The following is a 21,169-nucleotide window of genomic DNA, read 5'->3' as shown; positions in this document are numbered from 1 at the left end:
CGCGTATTCCTTCAAAGATTGCTAAACTGGCTTTAGATTGATCCATTTAATCGCTTCCACACCATAAACTGCTCAAGTGCCTAATTGGTTTCTGAAAACCGATCACACAAGTGCATTCACTATCGTTACTATCAAAAACTCGAGAAAGGGTCTGAGTGGTGCACTTCAGAAACAGGAGGTAATAACCTTTGGCTCCATAGTGCTGAACTGTAGTAGTAGTTGCCCAGTAACCGCAATAAAACTATAAAGGCTATAACTTCTCATTAGGGTGTATTTACTTAGGTGAGTTCAAGAGATCGAAGGAATATGTAAAGGTGATGAGAGAGGTGATTGATTGAATACTGATAATCCCAATTAGCAATTTCACACCTAGGAACATCTCTTGATTTGGTGTGCCAATCTTAGGTATAGCTAATCGTAGAAATATAAAATTATTTAGTTTGCTTATTCATTTTACCAATTAAGAAAAGGTAACATTTTGGAACTCCAAAATTTTTTTTGTTTATGAACTGGAAGTAATCGTTTGAAGGATTTTATCAGTAGGAAAATAATTCAATATCTCTTGGAATACAATATACCATTAAAGTCCATTGAGTACAGATATTTGTATACAAAAGTGTAGTACCTAGTTCTACACAAATAGTTTATAAATATCTGCTAAGTGTTTACATAAATCTGATCGGAAGTCTTAGTCCAAGCTATTTAAATAAATCCAAATCTGTGCTATAACAGGTGCTTAGAGATCAATTGGCCTCCAATATTTTAGTTTACTTAAATCAATGGCATTGACAATAAAACATTTACGAATGCAAGTTGTTGTCTAGAACATTTTTCCCAACAAACCTTGGATATAGAGGAATTTTTTATATTTTAAAAATAAAAACAGCAAATATTAAAGCAAACCACACGTCACATATAATAAATATTCCAGAGTTAAGAAGACCACCTATTTATGTATGTACCACTTGATTGAGTACAAATTCATAAAGCTACACGGTTTCCATTCGTAATCTGAATAATTAATTACTTGAAACGATTGCAATAGTGATAAGAGGTATAATGCAAAATACAGAAGTCGTTGACTAGAAATGAAACATAAACAAATGCGAATATGTATGTTTATTGGAAAGGTTCTGCTGATAAGCGCCAAACCTAAAGTTCATTCCAATACACAAGCAATATTTTTAGCGAATGTGAATGAAGATTTACTGGCATGAGTACAAACAAACCAATAATACTGAGTATTGCTAGGGTATCTATGTGGGGTGTACTGAGCTGTAAACACTTATCGCTGGAGGTCCTAAATGGATTTTAATTTCATAATCCCACTCAAGTTAATGCGATCGCAGTACAATGTTTATCGCCTCAAGTGGCACATTGCTGGGGTCTAAGGAGTTGCCTCATTTCTCGTTTCATTTTATTCGACTCAACGGTAGCGATAAGACCCCTCCGAGGAGCTCGGCATTCACCGAAATGGAATACTTCAGTGGTTCCCTCGCTTTTATCACTCTGTTTCTACTGAACACAGCGATATGCGAGACGACCTGTGGATTTGCGGTAACCCATTCTGAAGTACCTAATGTTGTGCCACATAATATATCATCCAATTCTAGGCATGTCCCGCACCCAAACTAAACATGATCAATGTGCACTTGGTGCCCCACTCGCACGACGACGTGGGATGGCTGAAGACAGTGGATCAGTATTATTATGGAAGTCAGAACAAGATTCAGCACGCTGGAGTCCAGTACATATTGGACACCGTGGTGGAGGAGCTCCTGAAGGACTCGAAGAGGCGCTTCATCCAGGTGGAAACGTTCTTCTTCGCGAAATGGTATTCGGAGCAAAGCGAAACGGTTCAAAGGGCAGTGAAAAAGTTGGTGGCCGAAGGACGTTTGGAATTCGCCGGCGGAGCTTGGAGTATGAACGATGAGGCCACCGTTCACTACCAAAGTGTTATTGACCAGTTTAACCTGGGCTTAAGGTGGGTTCACCACTACAAACTATGAGATATATAATAATTGGTTCTGATGTAGATATCTTAAGGAGACCTTCGGCGACTGTGGACGACCCACAGTTGGTTGGCAAATCGATCCGTTTGGTCACTCCCGGGAAATGGCCTCCATATTCGCACAAATGGCATTCAATGGTGAATTCTTCGCTCGCATGGATTACGTGGATAAGAAGAAACGTATGCTGGAACTGGAAATGGAGATGATTTGGCAGTCGAGCGAGTCGCTAAAGAGTTCGAATATCTTCACTGGCATGCTCTACAATCACTATTCCGCTCCTCCGGGATTCTGTTTTGATATCAACTGCGAGGATGCACCAATTATAGATGGCGAGAGCTATGATAATAACGTGGATGCCAGAGTCAGTGACTTTATAGACTATGTGAAGAACATGTCCAAGTCCTATCGATCCACACACATCATGGTGCCCATGGGGGATGATTTTCAGTACGAAGATGCGGCAGTTAATTTTAAGAATATGGACAAACTTATAAAGTAAGTACATTAGTTAATTTTGTTCAACATTACTTTCTCTCTTATCGGTGTTCTTTCTATTACTTATCAGGTACGTCAACGATCGCCAATCGGAGGGCTCCCAAGTCAACGTATTTTACTCCACGCCCTCCTGTTATCTCTATGAATTGCATCAGTTGAGGCAAACTTGGCCCAACAAAACGGAGGACTTCTTTCCGTATTCCAGCGATTCGCACTCCTACTGGACCGGATACTTCACCTCACGACCCACCCAAAAGCGTTTTCACAGGGATGGCAACCACTTCTTCCAAACCGTCAAGCAACTGAGTGTGTTGGCCAATTTGAGTGACACTCAGGACTTGGAAGATCTGGATAATCTCAGCCAGGCAATGGGCATAATGCAGCATCATGATGCTGTTACGGGCACCGAAAAGCAGGCGGTTGCCAGCGACTACGATCGCATGTTGTACAAGGCCATCGTTGGGGCCGAAAACAGTGCCCGGGATGCCCTACGATCTCTGACCAATCTGACATCCGGGGAGTTCGAAAGTTGCCTGGAACTGAACATAAGTGTGTGTGCCCTCACCCAGAATACCGCCAACAATGTGCTTGTGACCCTAGTTAATCCATTGGCTCATTCCTCAACGCAATATGTGCGTATTCCCGCGAAAAACGAGAACTACTTGGTCACCGATGAGAAAGGTATTACTTCCATACAATGCAACGAATAAGTACTAATGTTTCTAAATCCTGAAATAGGTCGTGAAGTGTTTTCCGAAGTGGTACCCGTTCCCTGGCAAGTTTTGGCCCTGGAGCATCGACCAAATGACACCCAACACGAGTTGGTTTTCAAAGCCAGTGTTGATAAAATAGCCAACTTTTTGATTCGCGTTCTACCATCACCAAAAAATATGGCAGAAGATCAAGTTTATTTCCCCGTAGAGAGAGACCAGCAGGAGTCCCAGGAATTAACCGTAGAGACTTCAGTAAGTATATAGCTTGATCTTATAACATATAAACCATTTACGTTAACTATCAAATTTCAGCTGGCAAAACTGACTTTTGATACCACAACGGGCGGTTTAAAAACAGTGGAAATGAACGGAATTACAGAGAATATTGAGCAGAGCTTTGGAATATACAAAGGCTATCGCGGCAATAATGGTGAATCGAAGAACCGATCATCCGGCGCCTATGTCTTCCGTCCGGTTGGCGATATTGAAATACTGAACAACAAGCTGGAGCTCTCGTTCTATAATGGCAGCAGGGTTAAGGAAGTGCATCAGCATGTCAACGAATGGATTTCCCAGGTAATCCGCATCTATGAGGACGTGAATCGCGTAGAATTTGAATGGCTAGTCGGACCGATTCCGACGGATGATGAAGTTGGCAAGGAGATAGTCACCCGATTCTCGAGCAATATATCCTCGATGGGCAAGTTCTACACCGACTCCAATGGTCGCGAATTGCTGGAACGTGAGAGAAACCAGCGGGAGCACTTCGTTCCGGATATGTCGGAGGCCATAAGTGGTAACTACTACCCGGTAACTGGGCAAATATCCCTGCAAGATGAACAAAAGCGCATCACCCTGCTAAATGACAGGGCCCAGGGAGGATCCAGCCTGAAGGATGGCGAATTGGAGCTGATGCTCCACCGTCGCCTCTTAAACGACGACGCATTTGGAGTGGGCGAAGCCCTGAATGAGACACAGTATGGCACTGGCTTGATCGCAAGGGGCAAGATCTCCCTAATCCTCGATGCTGCTTCGGGGAAACCGAATCAGCGATTGGTGCAACACCAGTTGGACCAACACTTCTGGAAGTTCTTCAGCAAGTCGAATGGCGTCGCCTCTGTAAACAGGCACTTGATTCCCGATTTCTATGATTTTCCCAAATCCGTCGAATTGCTGTCCTTGGAACCGTACTCGAAGGACCAAATACTAATGCGAGTGGAGAACTTCAACACGGAAGGAAACGTAGTTAGCTTCAACATTTACCCGCTCTTTGAGTCGCTGGATGGAGATCAGATTTGGGAAACTACTCTGGATGGCAATATGCTGCTGGAGGACGTGAAGAGATTCAAATTTACCCAAGATGGCTCCGGTACTATTCCTTCCTCCGCTGAGTACTACTACGCTCCTCACAATCCCTTGTCCGCCAATTCAACGATGAACGCCTCCGCATTTGTAGTCACACTGGTTCCAATGCAGATTCGCACATTTATAATACAGCAAAAATATATTTCATCATGAAGCAATAAAGAAATGTAGTCATTCCAAAAACAGCTTTTGAATTTTTTAAGTTATTTTAAAACTGGAAAAATTAACTTTAAGTCAGTAGATAAAAGTAGTAGATAGATAGCTCATTGCAATATATTGTAATATTCCCCTGATAAGCTTCTTTAAGCAAATAGTTTAACAAAGTGAGATTTGTTTATACCTGACCAGCAGTTTATTTTAAATAGTGCTATACACGTAGCTATGGCACAATAAACATCTAACATTCCAAACGGCAGAGTGGCACAAGTGCAAAATGTAATAGTTTTAAATAAATAATGAAGTTAGCTGCTGCCTAATAGCAGAAAGCCATTTCCGAGCTTAGTCACGCTAAAGAATTGATTGCTTTCCAAGAGGAAAAATTAGTATACAATTTCTTGTCTAGAAAACTATTATTTAGTCGCCCAAGAACAGGATTACCATACTCTACATGTTTGTTTTAATAGATAAAAAAAAGGAATCTTTAGAATTTTAACACCATGGTTTCCAAGAAGTTAAAGTTCAGGAAGTGGTCTAATACGGTTGTAAATTACTTTGTGTTGTATTTCAACAATTGTTGCATACATGGATTTCGCTACCTTACGGATTCCATGCTCATACTGTTCGAAAAGTAAGTTATAAATTACTTAAACTTACTACAAATATGTACATATATTCAATTGGCGTTTCCGCCATAACCTGGCCAAAAATGGCAGCACAGCTAAAATAAATACTGTTTTGTGCTGCTAATAAACATAGCTAACAATGTCTATCCCAACTTTTTCGGTTTTCGAAAAAAAAAAATTTGACAATTTTTTGCATTTTCGGTAAGGGGTACCATCATCAAAATTTGCGAAAAATGGCAAAAAAATTTGCATTGCAATGTATGTACATGGATCGATAGGGAATTTTGTTACGAATTCAACGAGGTATGGCATTCCACTTTTGGACAACTATTTTCATTGCTATCGAAAAAAAAGGATTATTTTTTATGAAAAAATCGAAAAAAAAAATTTTGTAAAAAATCGGATATTTGTAATCGTTGTTTTCGCCATAACTTGGCCAAAAATGCCCGCACAGCTAAAAAAAACGACTGTTTCGAGCTGCTAATAAACATAGCTAACAATGTCTATCCCTATTTTTCGGTTTTCAAAAAAAAAAAATTTTTGAAAAATTTTTGCATTTTTGATAAGGGGTACCATCATTAAAATTTGCAAAAAATTTAAAAAATAAAATTTTTTTTTTTAGCCCATGTGGATAGGAAATTTTGTTACGAATTCAACTATTTTTACTGCTATTGAAAAAAAAGGGATTATTTTTTATCGAAAATAAAAATTTTGTAAAAAATTGGATATTTTCAATCGGCGTTTTTTTTAGATTCCTGTGGCTAATCCTGCTGGTTGCCTCGATATACTTTTGCATCGTTGTCTGCTTATCATCTATAGATCGTTACTACACCAAAAGCATACATATCGGCATCGAAGTACTGCTGAATACCCAAAACTAAAATCAAATAATAATTCACTGTTTTCAATCATAGCGTAATTTTATTTTTTGGAACACCACCTTGCCGAGTGTTACAGTTTGTCCAGTGGATCGACTTAATATCACATATTTCGGGGATTATTGTCGGTAAATTACTAAATGCAATCAATATTTCTTAACTCTTTCATATTACTTACCATCCATTTCAAGTAACAATGGCATCAAGGGCCCGCAAAAAGATATTTTGTGGGATTTTCTCGAGAACTTGGCCAATTCGACGTACATCAACTTTCAGGACATTCCCGAGAACGAGCAAATCAATCAAATAATTGAGGATTTAGGTCTGAAACCGGAACACTACATCGAACTAATCTACAATCTAACCTACGACAGAACCTACGAACCCAATTTCAATGAACGCATTCGATGCATGGATGGTGCGATGTTTATACATGTCCGACAGGTTCTTGAAATCCAATTTTGAGTGTGAAGCTTTCGACTTATATTTATTTCGGACAGGTTCTTACTGAGTGGGGACTGTGCTACCTGTGCAATTCTATACTAACGGAGGAATACAGCTCGCGGTATTTTATCTTTGGAAAGTATCCCGAGTACAACAAGTATGAGTACGAAAACACCCGACTTCAATATCAGGTTGGTTCGTATTTTCAAAAGGATACCCAATACGCTTTACTGGGCTTCAAGGGACCGGCCATAATTGTAAGTTCCTTAAACTAGTTATTAACTAAGGAGTTTATTGAGTGCTGTATATTTGAAAGGCTTTCGCACATTCTGCCTTTGAAGTAATGAAGGTGGATTCCAACTCTGATTATGCTTACGATGGAGTTTTGTACGATCTCAGCACCGAAGAGATCACTGCCGAGGATAACCTAGAGCAGTGAGTTCCAAGTACCACTTACCTCAGAGGTATACTAAAACCTACAATTACCCTGTAATAATTCCCAGAGATACCACGGTGGCAATGAGAAGATGCCGATTTGCCCACGAATCCAATTTAACCCATTTCCCCTTCTACACCAGAAATATTTGTCAGCAAGAGTGCCGCATCAATCTGGCATATAGAATTTGCAAATGTATTCCCCATTTTTATCCCAATCGCAGTAAGTTTTAAATATACAATTTGTTAAATCCGATAATTCTGACTCTTTCATTCAGTCGCAAACCCCAAACCTGTGTGCGATTATAAAACTTTAAGAAGGTGTTTTCCCCACCATGCAAGTAAGTACAAAACAAATAAAAGAATCAATTATATGCAAATAAAATAATGTTATTTGAGGATAAAATATGTTCACCTATTGTAGATTTTTTTCTGCAGTTGTACGAGGAAAATGGCAAACACGAAAAACCTGCTCCTTGTTACTGCGAACAGAACTGCCATGATTCAGTGGTTACATTGAAGGCCATGAATGTAGGTCAACGAATTGATATATAGAAATTATTAAAAAAGTTAATTTAATTTTAGCCCATGTCCGGAGCTAAACAATTACTGGGAGGAATTGGAAGCGCTGTTTCAGTGAAAACTTGGCCACAAAGTCGACTACGGAGACAAGTTATATTCTCACTGACCGATCTTATGGGTAACTAATTACATAACTTAATACTTCCGTATTAAATATTTAATACTTTTTTAACTTTTTCCTTTTCCAGTTTCCATTGGCGGAACTGCCGGACTTTTCCTGGGCTTTAGTGTTCTGGGCTTAGTTGAAGTCATATACTTCTTTACAATAAGAATAGTCTGGCAAATACGGGGTTACACCCTCTAAAAAGCACATGTTTGTTTCTTATTGCTTTTAAATATTTTTTAAGTAACTAACCGTTTTTTATTAGAATAATAAAACAACTCATTTATTTCCAGAACAAGAATGGTAAAAGTCTTCATTTAATCTCCGTTTTATTGAAATTCATGTGGTTGCGTATGAAACCACATCGTTTTTCGTTTCTTAAATGTTACGTGTAAGATTATTATAATTTCACTAAATATTATGTTTTAGTCTTCATCTAGTTTACTTTAGTATGCTGTTATTAATTTGCGTTAATACATTCTTCTTGGTCGATCATTTAACTTTTGCATTTCCCTGCAAGCCTTCTTTTGAGCTTTAGTGTCAGAAATACTAAGTTCTAGAGTTAACAAAATGTCATATGCGGGGGGGTAAAGCTTGATAATATTTTGTAGCTATTCTGCACGGCGGTTAAATAGTAGGTTTATAAATTAATTAAGATTTTTACGCACTACGAACTTTAATTGCCGCCCGTACAGGAAAGACAACAATTTTCGCGGTAGTAATCGTAGCTGCATAACTTTGCCTGCGAAGCCCACTGGCAATTGGCGAACTTATCCGCGCAGGCTGGAGCCACATCCGGTTTCTTAACTTCTGTGAAATAAATAATATATTATAATAAATAATAAACAAAATATTTAAGATAGAAACCCACCTTCACACGCTTGCACATTGCAATTGCGATATACTGGATCCCTGTTCGTGTACCGACAGTGCGTCGATTCCCGCAAGGCGTTCATCTTGATGTCGTACTCCAAGCATCTGACACTGCGTCGCTGGGTTCCACCGCCACAGGATTTGGAACACTGCAAGAAACAATTGCCATTAGCAGGGCCAAAAGGAACACGAGTCAAAGAGCCCCTGTTACCTCTGACCAATCCGAGTAGTGCCAACGGGCAGCGCAGTACTCCACCTCCTCATGGGAGCATTTCTCCACGGATTGCGGCTTCAGTTCCGGCGTGCACTCATTGTGCTCGGTGATCAGCTGGTTCCGGATGCACAGCACCTCGCGGGTGCGGCTCAGGTCGAAGCAGTCGCCATTGCACGAGGACCACGGACCGGTGAACCAATCGCCCACCTCGCAGGCAGGCTTCTCACAGGGACGACGACTTTCGGGCGTTGTGCTGGGATCACAACGCTGTTCGCCGGCCTTGGAGCGATCGCAGAATACTGTGCGATACTCAACGCCCGATCCGCAGGTGACCGAGCAATACTGATTCCATTCGGACGTCAACCAGATGGCCAGTGCGTCGGTGCCATCGATTTTGCTCCTCTTCACATGGGTGCTATTCGAGGAGGACTCCGCACTGCCAGGCAAGCGATATCGCGCCAAATTGCGTCGCCGGTTCTTGGGACATTCGCACTGCTTCTGGGTGGGCGGCTCATCCTCCATGCAGGCGGCCTTATCGACGTGTATGACCAGGCCGGAAGCCAGTTCCTGGACGCAACTGACCTCCCTGCGCCGGAGACCGCCGCTCGACGAGCAGCGACACTCGCCCCAATCGTCCAACCTCCAATATGCGGGACACGGTTGCGTGTTGCAGTGCAATAGGTTCTCGTTCAGCACCGGTTTCACGGAGTGCATGCAACGGCGCTGCGAGTAATAGCGCAGTGGATTCTTGCGAATGCAGCGTATAATGGGTGTCTGGGTGCCGCCGCCGCAGGACTTTGTGCAACTGCTGAACCCAATTACTTTCCAATTGAAGATACGCTTGCGTCCCGCCCTCGATGAACTGGATGAGCTGGTGTCCTCGATTCCGGATCTGAGCAGTCCATCGCTGCTCTCCAGCGACATCTCGTTCTCCTCGGACTCGGACACAATGGGCAGCATGTACTCGTACTTCACACCAGTATTGTTGGCAGACTTGGTGTAAACCTAAAGTACCAAATGAAAACCACATGTAGAAATCCAGTAAGAGTAAGTAAGCAGTAAGGTGCTCTACCATGAGTTGCAATGAGTCCCGGATGGGCCCCACACTCGTGATCCACTCGGTCACGCCATTGCTGTCCTGGGCTCCATCGATGCGGTGATAGTCGAAGACGGCACCAACCGCTTCGTAGGATCCGCTATCCGAGACAGTGTTCTCGCCATTGAAGATGGACACCTCCTTGGAGGTGCGCAGGACTGGAATCCCAGAATGAAAGAGATTTAAAAATCATGGGTATTATGCAATATCATGAGAAGCATTACCCAGCAAGTTGATGCTGTTCTTGAGTTCAGTTATCGAGATATTGGAGGCACCCACTGGCAGTGTGGTGACTTGCACATAGGCATGTTCCGGCAGAGGATCTCGGGTGAAGATGCCCGTGATGGGGCGACAAAGTAATCCTCCACAGCTCACGGATCCACTGTGCGCATACAATCCATCAATTTCGCCACTGGCTTGCACCGCCTAAAATGGATATGGTTTTCTTATAAGATTACAATCCATATTATAGAATATTCATTACCATATTCACTAACTTTTGTGCTTACTCACCAGCAACAGCAAGGGTAATAATGATATCATTATCAATGATATCTGTTAACTTTTGAACTACTTTATCTATATAAAAAACGTTGAGTATTCTTTATAGCGATCCACTCCACAAAAACTATGCTCAGCTTCTGCAGGAGAACATTAAGAACACGCCTTATATATAGTAAGTTCAGGGTAATACGAGTGGAATTCGTGGGCTTTGCAAAAACATTATTTATTGGCCACTTATTAAGCATACAAGATAAACAACAAAATAAATGCGTACAAAATACATTCAGTCAGCCATATTAAGGGGCATATGTTCTATAAGCAATTGCTTTTTGGATGGACTTTCTGTACGCACAACTGCGGCAATGTGTTTACTAAAATAATTCATTGAAATTAAGCTCATTGGACTTATTCCAGTTTTTTGCCTTCACGAAATTATTTCTACTTTGATTTGCTGACCTATTCCCGTTCTCAAGAATCAATTTGAAAACTTGAAGCCTTGGACAAACTATACTTCATTGAAGAACCAGGTTAAAAGGGTTCCAAACAAATTACACCTAATTGCAAATCAAGTCAAATAAGTTTAACGTTAAAAAATTGCCAAATTGTATCTTATATTTGATATATTTTAATTTTTTAACTGATTAACACTTTCACTTTAATTTGAATATGCAATCGTTGATTAACTTGCACACTTAGTTTGAGAGTTTCAAAACAAAAATCAAGGTTAAAATTGAAGTAGGCCTTAACACTTTATGTACACCGAAATGTCTTAAAATGCTTATTTGAATTTCATTACGGATCACTTTAAATGTTGCGTGCTTTTTGATTCAATGTAAAACCAATACTAAGTTTTCAATGCGATTCTTGTACTTGAAAAAGCTCTAGTATCGAAAAATGAGTGCTTTTATTGTGCGATCGTTGCTTTGTTGCTGGTGGTGGCACATTTATCTCATTTTGTATTGCAAAAATATATTTAAAACTAATGTAAATATAAATTAAATTAAATTCACTAGCATTATCATTATTTATTTTACCTTACAGGCTCCATCAACACAAACAGCGCGATCCCAGAATTGTGACCTAAAATATTCAGCTGGATGCCCACAAGGAGTTCCATCAATTACGGATTCGTTCAGTGTGGCAAAAGATTTCATTCCAAATGGCATACAGTTTAGCTCACATTCAGCGTCCTCTATAAGTGATTATAAACAATTTCAAGTGTTTAAACGTGTTAATAGCTTTGATAAACACAAATATAAATATATTAAAATAATTAAAATATAAACAGGTAAGGTAAGGTAATTATACTTTCACTTTGTTTAATGAAACCACAACAATGATCGCGGCTAATGCATACCCTTCACATACGGCTCCCACCTATATCGATGACCATGAAACTCTTTATCGTTGTAAGTCGAGCATTGGGAGGCCCGAAAATCCGGGGATTGTTCGTCGCATGGCACATCATTGCACAGTTGATAGCGCTTGAAGTATCCAACACATGCATTACTCGTAAGCTGATTATTCGTCAATAGGTTTCTGCAATCGGTAAAAGAGTGGAGTGCTTAGAGATACTGTCTCAAACCATGCCAATGTATGTCAAAAGCACACAGATCACATTTGAAACCAAATACCTTTAAATGAGTTGTAAGTTGAAAACTATCCAATAAATAGCTAAAAACCAATATATCTTGAGAAGTAGTTTTAGCATACAACTCACCGATTAATGCATTTCCGAACCTGGTACTTCACACCACCACCGCAGCTCCGGGAGCAGGAGCTCCAGTCGCTCCACTTGTCCCAGCGTGGATATGGGTACACCTTCTTCTTTGCCTTCTTCGTTGTTGCCTCATTCGGTGGATTGGGTGAGGAGACCACCTCCTCGACATTTGGAGTCTGTCGTGTGGTTGCAACGCTGCCACGTTCGAAGAGATCCTTGGTAGTCACACTTGGTAATGTAGTGGTTTCCAGATTGGATTTAGATGTCGATGTACTTTGATTGGTGCCATTTTGGAATATAATCGTTGACCTTAATACTTTCTCCTCGTTTTTGTTGGATATTTTACTAGTTGTTTCGTTCTCCAAGTAGTCTTCCTTGTTATTCGGTTTTTGCTTGGTCGATAGATCTTTTCTCGTATGCCACAAGTTGGCTAGCTCATAGTATGAGTTGTTTGAGATTTTCTTTTTCGCTTTAGGTTTTCGGTGCTCTCTAAGCCAATCTTGATGTTTCTGCAAGCAAACAACAAAATAATAAACTTATACAAATTATTTCATAAATTTACTACAATTAATAAAGCACTTTACAACAAATTTATGACTCGAAGCACTATTAGTTTGACATTAAAAGTGCGCGCTCTAATCAAATTTATTGAACTTCTAGCTTATCAACACCAACATGACATATTTTCCAACAGTGATAATTTATAATTACACTTCAAATAGGCATCGAACTTAGTGAAAAAGTTCGAGTAAGCATTGAATAAGTAATTCGATTAAACGAACTAACAAATTGTACATTTTATATTTTATATCAAAGTACATACCTTTATTCGCTCTTTAGTTGTTAAATCCGCCTGCACAAAACTAGAATCGTGTATCGTTGCGAGGATTGTAAGAATACTGCAAATGTAATTAAATAAAATAATATTAATATATTGCAATTATTAATGTTTTGCGTAATAAACAAAAAAAAGTGGTTTAAAAGCGGAAATTGAATGTTTCATCAAGTCAATCACATCACTGAATCACTTCCGAATGATTTCCAACACATCAGTGCAATTTTAAAGGCAAACGACTTCTTTGAAGTATCTAGATCTACACTTTTTACAAAGTTTTCTGTGAAAACGAGCCACTGTTCGGCGGCAGGGCAAACAGATCTTGATTAAATCCAGCTGAGCAAGATGTTCACCCCGCCCTCTTTTCGCTATCAAATTTGTATCTATTGAAAAAACCATTTACTCGCTTTTCGGAAAAGATTGAGCTTCACAGGGTTTCGAGATACTATTTGCTTACCTGAAAATTAACCACAGCTTCGCCATTTCTAAGCCTGAAAAAGTCAAGGGATACATTTCATGTAAAATATTATTAATTCAATTTATCCGAATACAATTAAATCTTAAAATTCCCAGATACCAGAGCCTAATATTTTACAAGCTACATATACTTGGATACTTTTGTATGTAATTGTAGATAAATTCGCCAGCGATTTAAGCGATCTTTAATGTTTGCCAGTACGCATGTACAGGCTTTGTATTAGCAGCTCGGCACAGAGGAACTCAAGTTCCATTATTTTCATTGATTACGATTAAACCGACCGTGACTATTCGACTGGAATGGATGTACTTTCGGCAGCATATAGCATATAGCATATAGCAAACACAGCATACACTACCAACATCCGTGAACAAAAATGGGAAGGGCGTATTTCATTAGAAGCCTCCACACCCACTCAACATTTTGGAGCTATGTATGAGCACACACAACTATTGCGTATACTACGAGTACGCACATCAAATATGTTATATAACTATGTAAATCAGTTCGGTTCTCAAGCTGTGGCTTAGGAATTTCGCCTAAATCAAGGTTCTTGCATATGACATCTTCTGAAAAGATATTGAAAATGTCGAGCCGAGGATGCTTAGTTAGATCTCAGCTTTTACACATGAACTACATGAAATCTTGGCCTTAATGACATATAATGGTGTTGTATGTACATATATGTAGTTAGCAGTTCCAGAGGAGACTCCTTATAAAGAGCAAAGTGCTCTGCCGCCAGTGACACACATTCGTTGGGCGGCAATTGCATACCCTAGAACTGTGTGTGAGTAGCGGGTATACGAGTTCCTAATGTCACAATGGACTTTGCGCACTTATCTGTGTCAATAGGGCCATTTTGAGCCAATGGTGCAGTGAAACTGCATTTACCCATGTGTGTTGCAATGGCATTAGCACTTCAGCATGCCACTGAACTCGGAGGCACTCAATTCAAAGAGTGCGGATATTATGAAGAACTTGCATTAAACTGAAGTGTTTGGAAAATGTTCAATCGCTCGGCCATGGCAGGCAAATTACCGAGGCCCCAAAATATTTTGATACACATGTCATATATTCCTCACATTCTTGTACTCTTGTATTTCGTCATTGACGCTTCTCCATAAACTACATGTGAAACTTCCGCAATTAGCAAAACGGGAAACTATTTTGAAACATATGTGTGCGCGCAGATGGGATTGTTTAAATTAAAATGGTTTAATGCATGATTTTGGTGGAAAATGCTAGTGCCTGTCATTTGATTTCGCTATCCGATTTGGACAACTACTTTTGCGGCTCACTGCCTGCTGTATTATTATCCGATCGATCCTAAAACCGAATGACTGCAATTACGCTGCCACATTTAAGGCATGCGAAATAATGTTGGGTTTTTGGGAAATTGAAAACCACATCGACAGAGGGCTTTCTTTCATTATGCATTCAGTACTTGAGTGATTACTGTCATCGGGCAGATAGCAACTCGATTTGAGCGAGGTGAATTGGTCTGTCCCAAACCCGAATCAAAACCCGAATCAATTAAACGCATTTTCCAAAATGCAATTAAGCCCATATTCAAAATGTCTTCGGACCTTTGAAGAGGCCAAGAGCTAACAATCCAAACCATTGTGAAGATATAGGTGCACTGAAAAGGTCTTCAAAAAAAAGAAAAGGATATGTCACTCAAAACGATCAATTATCAGAATACCTTACTCTTTCGTTACGAACACTAAACAAGTTTGAATTAGGTTTTTGAATAAAGGTTTTTCAATATAGGTTTTTAAAAATATGCTTTTGAATTGGACTATCAACTAAAAGGATCTCAGAGCTTAAGTGTTGCAACAAAATCACTGAACAAGAAACACTGGGGTTTTTCAACTTTCTAAGCTCTCCTTCATTTTTCGCTCGATTAGATATTTGCAAAAACTATAGCACCCCGTGTATCACTGCACGCCTAATTCTGGATTAATTGAAGCCGTCGTCTTCATCGCGTGGTACTCAAATCCGAACTGAAATCCGAACTGAATTTTCGGGAAAGCCGCTTTGGGAACAAAAGTGCTGAAGTGCTGGAGGCAGAGCGCGCAGCGAGCATCAGCGCAGCTCTGGCGATCGAGTGGTGCTAACAACGGCACCCGTGGCTCCCCGATTTCCCCAGAGGAGGAGAAGGTGGAGGAGAAGGCGGAGGAGTGGGGCCCCATCCCCCAATCCCAACCACAGCACTCACATGGGCATAGCGTCGATTGCCAGCGCCACCCAAAAGTATGGAGCCAAACGTGCGTACATACAGATAGGCGCACATCCACAGCACAGCTCTGGTCGAAAAAGTAGCTAAGCTAACTTTGAGATACTATTTGTAAGATACAAATATAAGTTATAAATATTTTATCAGAAGCTAAATAGTCAGGGTAAGCTTTATTAACTTTAAACGGCCTGAACCAGTTAATTTTCCTAATTCTTATTATATTTATTTATAACTAACATTTCTCCAATTAAATTATCTCATGTAAATTATCCATTTTATATTCCAAGGCAATAGCTGAAGAATTGCGGCTTATTAATATCACACTACGTTTACAGATCACACAATATCTAAAATCCGCGATGCTATTCTGCTGACCACAGGTGTGCCTGTGACCACGGGTGAGTTACAATAATGTGGGTGATGTCTCTGCATATGTATGCATTTAACTTTATGTAGCTTTCAGCGGAATATCAATGCGAGAACAAATGTACATTCGAACCTTACGCAAACGCTTAATGCGAAAGTGATCCGAGGAAATTTATGGAGCCCAAATTGGTTATAATTTAGCAGAACTCAATCCGGACTTGAGCTTCCCACATAGAAACTTAGAGAAAAAGGGTTCCAAAATGGCATCAACTTAATGAGTTAGTCTTATAAATAAGAAAGCTTGGAATTATGAACTTATAACTTACTTTAAATTGCAGTTTTGAAGTAATAACTTACTACTATGATGGACATACAAAACAAATATCTATTCAGTAATTAAAATTTCAAATTGATAATTTGTTTTTAGAACACATTTGTTTTATTATCCTTTAACTACAAGTTTTCTTGTTTTATAATTTTTCAGAAAAAACAATTATATTTTACCTCTGTTTTATATATCGGTTTTATTATATATTTTCTTGGTTTTTCATATAAGTAAATTCCTTCAATGTGAACTTTACTAAGACAAAACCCATCTTGGCAACTTATTGAAACTGCGCTTGTGCATCATTAATTTTGTATTTTCAAGATTGGGTGGCTATTAATTAGGTCGTTTGTTGCTATGCTGATATGGAGCAATAAATCTTCATTTTGGTTTTATATATAATTACACATTAGCTTAGTTTCCTACACTTAGGTCAACTCTTTTCGCCTACTTGAAGAAGAAAGCCCAAAATCTCGGACAATGGTGTTTCAAGTAATTTGATCTACTATGTATATCCAGTTTGAAAAGAAGCGCTGCCCTTTTATAAAGGCTTTACTTCACAGAAAGCGTTTTAAACTCTGTCGACCGCAAAGATGCAATTAACCCTAAGCTTCATTGTGCAATAAATCTCAATTAATCTTAATTTCTCTTTGTGGAATTAAGTTAACGGAATTCAATTAATGGCACTGTGCCACCGAAAGTGCACTTATTTCAAGCGCAGGAGTGATTTTTTAATTAATGGAGCAGTTCATTCATTTTTCCGCTATGCAATGCATTTGAATACTGTAATTTTATTGAGTTCAGGTAGCATTAAAAGTGCAAAGGTACGTTATATTATTAGAACTATTTACAACATAATCCAAAACAGAATTAAATATGTAATAAATATCTATAGTTATAAAAAGCCATGACTATCTAATATTTAGTTTCTAATTATTGCTATAACTTCAAAAGTGCCCCTACTACATATTTCACAATTTGTAGGCGGTCATAAAAATTGACATAATGGCAGGGGCGGATTCGTAGTAAAATATTGGGGGAACTGTTTGAACTGTGAAGTAACTGTTTGAGTAATAAAATTCATTTAATGATTTTGTGTTGATATTACGTTAATTACTTAATGTTTGGGGGGAAGAACCCTTTCAATTACCCGATTATTTATAACATTCATGTGTGTTGGTATTAGATGGTAGAATAAAATTGAATGCAGGAAATAAGTAACTTAAAACATTCTGTGCGTTTTATTAATAACATTATAAACTATTAAGAGAGACTAAGTTGTGTATCTAGCTTTCACTAACTGGGAGTTTTTTCAACATGGGCTCACGTAAGTTGTAGTGTTTTACCATTTTCTGCAATGCAATTCTTATCAATTTTGTTATAATAATCATAAGCTGCGGTACAAACCTCACAAAAGGAAACATCGATGGAGCAAATAGCCTGGGCCGGTTCGTTTCCTTCGACTGATTTTGAATTCACAACGCGGACCAATGGCAAACCATCCTCGCCGTTTTCGATGGAAATATAGTTCTCCTTCACAAGAAAGGAAAGTTGCAAGGCGTTCTGAACAGTGTCCATAAAGTTGTTTGGATTGCAAATTAGTTTAAAATACGGAATCGGCTGTTGATTGCCCTCTCGATATATTTGTCTTATTTGTTTCATCATGTGGGTAACGGACGCTGCTCCTTCGTCCTTGCGTTCCAATTGGTCACTCTTTTCCGGACGCTTCTCATCTACCTACAAGATCAATAATAATATAACAAAATAATAATGGTTTAACTAATCACTAACTTGAGATTTCGTCTTGCGGGGAGCACGTTGCTTCTGAACCACCTCCTTTGGAGAAACATCTATGAAGGGCAGCATACTGTCATTGGTGAAGAGCGGTCTTCCGAACTGAATGGCCAATGAACATACTGCATCCCAATCCTCTTCGTGCTCTTTGAAAACCAAATCGTTCTGTCAAAGGATCAAGCATTACGGCAAGACTTAAATAAACTATATGGTGCACCTACGATCGCCGTGACCAGCATTCGGTCCGTAAAGTTTGTGTTATGCTGGATAGCTTTGGCCACAACGTCGTGATTGCGACGTAGTAACTCCGTGTCCAGGACAAGTTCCGTAGAGTTTGTACGGCGGTCTTCATGTCCCTTGCTGATGTTGTCGGCTGTTTGAATGATTTCCTCTATGGCTGCGATAGACTGGCCAAAGGTATTGTTTTCGATCTGCTGCTCTGTGATATATTAAACAATTATTGATTTTTGTTAAGATTTACATACAGTAACATATAAACTTACCTAGCTCAATATTCTTTTCGATCAGATTTTGCAGACACAAAATGCGAGCATCTTGGGCCGACCCCTCCGTTTGGGATTGGTTTTGTGACGCGTCCATAGTATTCGTAATTAAATACGAAATAAATCAAATTAAAGTTAAAGGCAATTCGGAATGAACATCAGCAAGATCCTTTGAAAATGATTTCGGGAAATCTGTAAACAATTGTATATCGATATTTAGTGTTGTCAAGATATCACCAAGTTTATACCGTTTGAAAACGATACCGTTTTCACACTGACTGCCTATCGATAACAATGGACTCAACTTTAGCTTGTTATCGCGCAATAGCTGTTTCTTTTATAATTTTTACAATCAGCTGTTCAATGTTACAATAATTACAAATCATTCAATTACAATATAAATCTCAGTTGCAGATCCACATTTATTATCACTAATCTGGTTTTTAGACAATGGGAACTGGGTTCTAACATCTAATCAATTACAATGACAACGTCAACTAATACATAACTCAATAATCTAAAGACCATTCGTTCTCCGCAATGAAGCAGTCAACCACTTCCTTCATTGAAAAATTTGGTATTAGTTGATCCTGAGTGAGCTTAACGCGTGTAACAGGATCAAAATGACCAACGCGCTGTAAATGCTCTTCTATATCTTTTCGTTCATAGGTAATTCCAGATGGAGTTATCACAGGGTCCGTTAATATTTCAAAACTTATTTTGCCACATAGAAAATCGGGAACGTCGCGTTTCTGCAATATGTTTTTAACAATAATTAAACCGTTTTATACTTTAATAATTGGTAACCTTCAATTTTTTACCTTTCGCCGTTCATCAACCTTAGAAAATATATTGTTTAGTTCTTGAATGTGGTCGTCCTAAAAGAAGTAAAAATCATTAAAAATTGTTCTTTACTATTATTTATAAACTGGTTAAAGTCCGACTTACGCATTCTTGTTCAATTTCCTGCTGCTTGTCTTTCAGCTGCTCATCCTGCCCATTTCCATTAAGCTTTAAATTGGCCAATCGGCTCTCCATGTCTCCTTTTATTAACCTGAAATATAATATAAAGTTTTTCCACAATTAGTTGGCTGATTACTACAACTGCCTTAATACAGTTATTATGTTTATTTGGCAAGGGCAACTAGAGAGTGCCAATGGCATCATACCGATTTAAATAGCTTTGCAGCTCGATTTCCTGCTGTATTCGCTTCTCCTCCATTACATTCCAGCGCTTTTTGCGGGCTAGTCGCAACTGCAGTGTAATATCATCGCCAAAGTTTTGCTTCTGCTCCTTGGACAAATCGTAAGCTATAATTTTGGTAAATGATTAGTGTGGAGCACATCCAAGGCCAGGTATAAGCTAACCCCGTTGAAGATGCTTGATGGCCTCGTCAAAGCTGTCGATTTCCATGAGTCCTTGGCCCAGGAAGAAGTGTCCCTTCAACAGATTCCCATCGATGTCGAGGGCGCGTCGACAATCTTGGCAGCACAGTTCCCATCTCTTGAGTTTCAGGTTGCAGAGGGCGCGGTTGGTGAAGTATGTGGCGTTTGTGGGGTTCTTAATCTGCACATAATATACACATAGAGCATAGTGCATATGTAAACAACAAAGTACACATTACAATAACACAATATGTGGGACACCTACGATGGCCTTTGAGTAGCAGTTTATTGCGTCGTCATATTTTCGGGCTGCGAAAAGGCAATTTCCCTGCTCCTTTAATTGCAGATCTGATAAATTGGTCGTGGAATAAATGTGTTTTGTTGTCATCCTGACGAATCTTCCACGTCTGGTCCCGAATTTGATTTTCCACCGATGAAAACTTAGTGTGTGTGCAACAACACCGAAGCACTAGTAAATTTGATTCTCCTTCTCAAAGCTCGGGCAACTGCTGCACGAATTTAACCGCAAAGAATGTTTTAAGTGGGCAACAGTGGTGACTTCTGAACGCTCATAACACCAAATAAAACTCGGGCTATCCGCCTGTATTTAATTAAACATAAAACAATTTTCAACTACGTTAATCGATGTGTTTTCAGAGTTGTCAAAGCTCACAAACTTGAAATAAAGCTCTACAATCATCGATTGCACTATCACCACCCGAAACGATACTTTTGGCACATTATCGTTCGCACGTTTAAAAAACAATAGAGACCGCCATTGTCGAGTTTCTCGATTATCAGATAACTCTAAACAAGTGGTTGTGCGGAAATCTGGACAAACGCGAAAGAGACAGCTACATTTATTGTATATGTAATATAAATGCCTTTGTAATATGTATAAAGGATGCAAAGTAAAATGTTCATGGTGGGAAGCTGCTGTTGTTCATATCGATAATAGGCGATGCATCGATGTTTGTCAAAAAATCGGTGGAGTAATTTTACAACATATTGCATTTGTACTTGGTGTTCA

The 21,169-nt window shown here is 39.2% G+C and overlaps 5 protein-coding genes and 1 long non-coding RNA gene across 11 annotated transcripts; 3 read left to right on the top strand and 3 right to left on the bottom strand.

Moving 5' to 3' along the window:
* Positions 1-159: 159 nt before the first annotated feature.
* Positions 160-4,768, top strand: LOC6527136 (lysosomal alpha-mannosidase). Of its 2 annotated transcripts, XM_039370831.1 has the most exons (7): positions 160-178; positions 1,437-1,557; positions 1,614-1,984; positions 2,037-2,507; positions 2,578-3,188; positions 3,246-3,472; positions 3,533-4,768. In XM_039370831.1, the coding sequence occupies exons 2-7, from the start codon at positions 1,474-1,476 to the stop codon at positions 4,736-4,738; spliced, it is 2,970 nt and encodes a 989-aa protein (XP_039226765.1). In that variant the 5' UTR covers positions 160-178; positions 1,437-1,473; the 3' UTR covers positions 4,739-4,768. The 2 variants fall into 2 exon arrangements, with proteins under 2 accessions (XP_039226765.1, XP_002088230.2); XM_002088194.3 differs by lacking the exon at positions 160-178 and having other exon boundaries at positions 1,349-1,557.
* A 409-nt stretch (positions 4,769-5,177) lies between these two features.
* On the top strand, positions 5,178-8,110 carry LOC6527135 (sodium channel protein Nach). Its single transcript, XM_002088193.3, has 11 exons — positions 5,178-5,372; positions 6,119-6,224; positions 6,282-6,373; positions 6,437-6,689; positions 6,746-6,946; positions 7,006-7,124; positions 7,193-7,347; positions 7,403-7,465; positions 7,549-7,655; positions 7,710-7,824; positions 7,895-8,110. Exons 1-11 carry the CDS (start codon positions 5,242-5,244, stop codon positions 8,008-8,010), a joined length of 1,458 nt encoding a protein of 485 aa, XP_002088229.1. The 5' UTR covers positions 5,178-5,241; the 3' UTR covers positions 8,011-8,110.
* Positions 8,092-15,534, bottom strand: LOC6527134 (thrombospondin type-1 domain-containing protein 4). 3 transcript variants are annotated; one of them, XM_039370579.2, is made up of 11 exons: positions 15,459-15,534; positions 13,509-13,542; positions 13,040-13,115; positions 12,217-12,725; positions 11,854-12,035; positions 11,531-11,688; positions 10,217-10,418; positions 9,969-10,150; positions 8,894-9,901; positions 8,681-8,831; positions 8,092-8,619 (listed from the first exon to the last, which is right to left on the bottom strand). In XM_039370579.2, the coding sequence occupies exons 2-11, from the start codon at positions 13,532-13,534 to the stop codon at positions 8,486-8,488; spliced, it is 2,628 nt and encodes an 875-aa protein (XP_039226513.1). In that variant the 5' UTR covers positions 13,535-13,542; positions 15,459-15,534; the 3' UTR covers positions 8,092-8,485. The 3 variants fall into 3 exon arrangements, with proteins under 3 accessions (XP_039226513.1, XP_002088228.1, XP_015053616.1); XM_002088192.4 differs by lacking the exon at positions 15,459-15,534 and adding an exon at positions 15,232-15,318; XM_015198130.3 differs by lacking the exons at positions 11,531-11,688; positions 11,854-12,035; positions 12,217-12,725; ... (1 more) ...; positions 13,509-13,542; positions 15,459-15,534 and adding exons at positions 10,506-10,633; positions 11,293-11,328.
* On the top strand, positions 13,046-16,539 carry LOC26534697. Of its 3 annotated transcripts, none has more exons than XR_005560097.1 (4): positions 13,046-13,123; positions 16,101-16,163; positions 16,222-16,409; positions 16,470-16,539. It is a non-coding gene; the product is annotated as an uncharacterized LOC26534697 (long non-coding RNA). The 3 variants fall into 3 exon arrangements; XR_005560098.1 differs by lacking the exon at positions 13,046-13,123 and adding an exon at positions 15,716-15,796 and having other exon boundaries at positions 16,229-16,409; XR_001454331.2 differs by lacking the exon at positions 13,046-13,123 and adding an exon at positions 15,716-15,796.
* Positions 16,540-17,674: 1,135 nt separating this feature from the next.
* Positions 17,675-18,960, bottom strand: LOC6527133 (non-structural maintenance of chromosome element 4). Its single transcript, XM_002088191.4, has 5 exons — positions 18,754-18,960; positions 18,472-18,689; positions 18,248-18,415; positions 17,864-18,193; positions 17,675-17,808 (listed from the first exon to the last, which is right to left on the bottom strand). Exons 1-5 carry the CDS (start codon positions 18,848-18,850, stop codon positions 17,743-17,745), a joined length of 879 nt encoding a protein of 292 aa, XP_002088227.2. The 5' UTR covers positions 18,851-18,960; the 3' UTR covers positions 17,675-17,742.
* Positions 18,961-19,143: 183 nt separating this feature from the next.
* Positions 19,144-20,812, bottom strand: LOC6527132 (E3 ubiquitin-protein ligase CHIP). The gene is made up of 6 exons (XM_002088190.4): positions 20,405-20,812; positions 20,122-20,320; positions 19,923-20,064; positions 19,702-19,807; positions 19,575-19,631; positions 19,144-19,505 (listed from the first exon to the last, which is right to left on the bottom strand). The coding sequence occupies exons 1-6, from the start codon at positions 20,525-20,527 to the stop codon at positions 19,263-19,265; spliced, it is 870 nt and encodes a 289-aa protein (XP_002088226.1). The 5' UTR covers positions 20,528-20,812; the 3' UTR covers positions 19,144-19,262.
* Positions 20,813-21,169: the final 357 nt, after the last annotated feature.

Source organism: Drosophila yakuba, chromosome 2L (assembly GCF_016746365.2).
Source record: "Drosophila yakuba strain Tai18E2 chromosome 2L, Prin_Dyak_Tai18E2_2.1, whole genome shotgun sequence".
Lineage (NCBI taxonomy): Eukaryota > Metazoa > Arthropoda > Insecta > Diptera > Drosophilidae > Drosophila > Drosophila yakuba.
The sequence above is the reverse complement of the archived record's forward strand: the minus strand, read 5'-3'. Positions and strand labels throughout refer to the sequence as shown.

Bases quoted from the DNA above. Each gene is read 5' to 3' on its own strand.
- LOC6527136 (XM_002088194.3), top strand. From the start codon at position 1,354: ATGTTTATCGCCTCAAGTGGCACATTGCTGGGGTCTAAGGAGTTGCCT. The intron at 1,985-2,036 runs GTGGGTTCACCA...GTTCTGATGTAG, and splicing joins CAGTTTAACCTGGGCTTAAG to ATATCTTAAGGAGACCTTCG. The intron at 2,508-2,577 runs GTAAGTACATTA...ATTACTTATCAG, and splicing joins AATATGGACAAACTTATAAA to GTACGTCAACGATCGCCAAT.
- LOC6527135 (XM_002088193.3), top strand. From the start codon at position 5,242: ATGGTTTCCAAGAAGTTAAAGTTCAGGAAGTGGTCTAATACGGTTGTA. The intron at 5,373-6,118 runs GTAAGTTATAAA...CGTTTTTTTTAG, and splicing joins ATGCTCATACTGTTCGAAAA to ATTCCTGTGGCTAATCCTGC. The intron at 7,125-7,192 runs GTGAGTTCCAAG...AATAATTCCCAG, and splicing joins GCCGAGGATAACCTAGAGCA to AGATACCACGGTGGCAATGA.
- LOC6527134 (XM_039370579.2), bottom strand. From the start codon at position 13,534: ATGGCGAAGCTGTGGTTAATTTTCAG. The intron at 12,036-12,216 runs GTGAGTTGTATG...TACCGATTGCAG, and splicing joins GTTCGGAAATGCATTAATCG to AAACCTATTGACGAATAATC. The intron at 10,151-10,216 runs GTAATGCTTCTC...CTGGGATTCCAG, and splicing joins GAACAGCATCAACTTGCTGG to TCCTGCGCACCTCCAAGGAG.
- LOC6527133 (XM_002088191.4), bottom strand. From the start codon at position 18,850: ATGGACGCGTCACAAAACCAATCCCAAACGGAGGGGTCGGCCCAAGAT. The intron at 18,416-18,471 runs GTAGGTGCACCA...ATCCTTTGACAG, and splicing joins GAATGCTGGTCACGGCGATC to AACGATTTGGTTTTCAAAGA. The intron at 18,194-18,247 runs GTTAGTGATTAG...TTGATCTTGTAG, and splicing joins CCCGCAAGACGAAATCTCAA to GTAGATGAGAAGCGTCCGGA.
- LOC6527132 (XM_002088190.4), bottom strand. From the start codon at position 20,527: ATGACAACAAAACACATTTATTCCACGACCAATTTATCAGATCTGCAA. The intron at 19,632-19,701 runs GTAAGTCGGACT...TACTTCTTTTAG, and splicing joins AGGAAATTGAACAAGAATGC to GACGACCACATTCAAGAACT. The intron at 19,506-19,574 runs GTAAAAAATTGA...AACATATTGCAG, and splicing joins AGGTTGATGAACGGCGAAAG to AAACGCGACGTTCCCGATTT.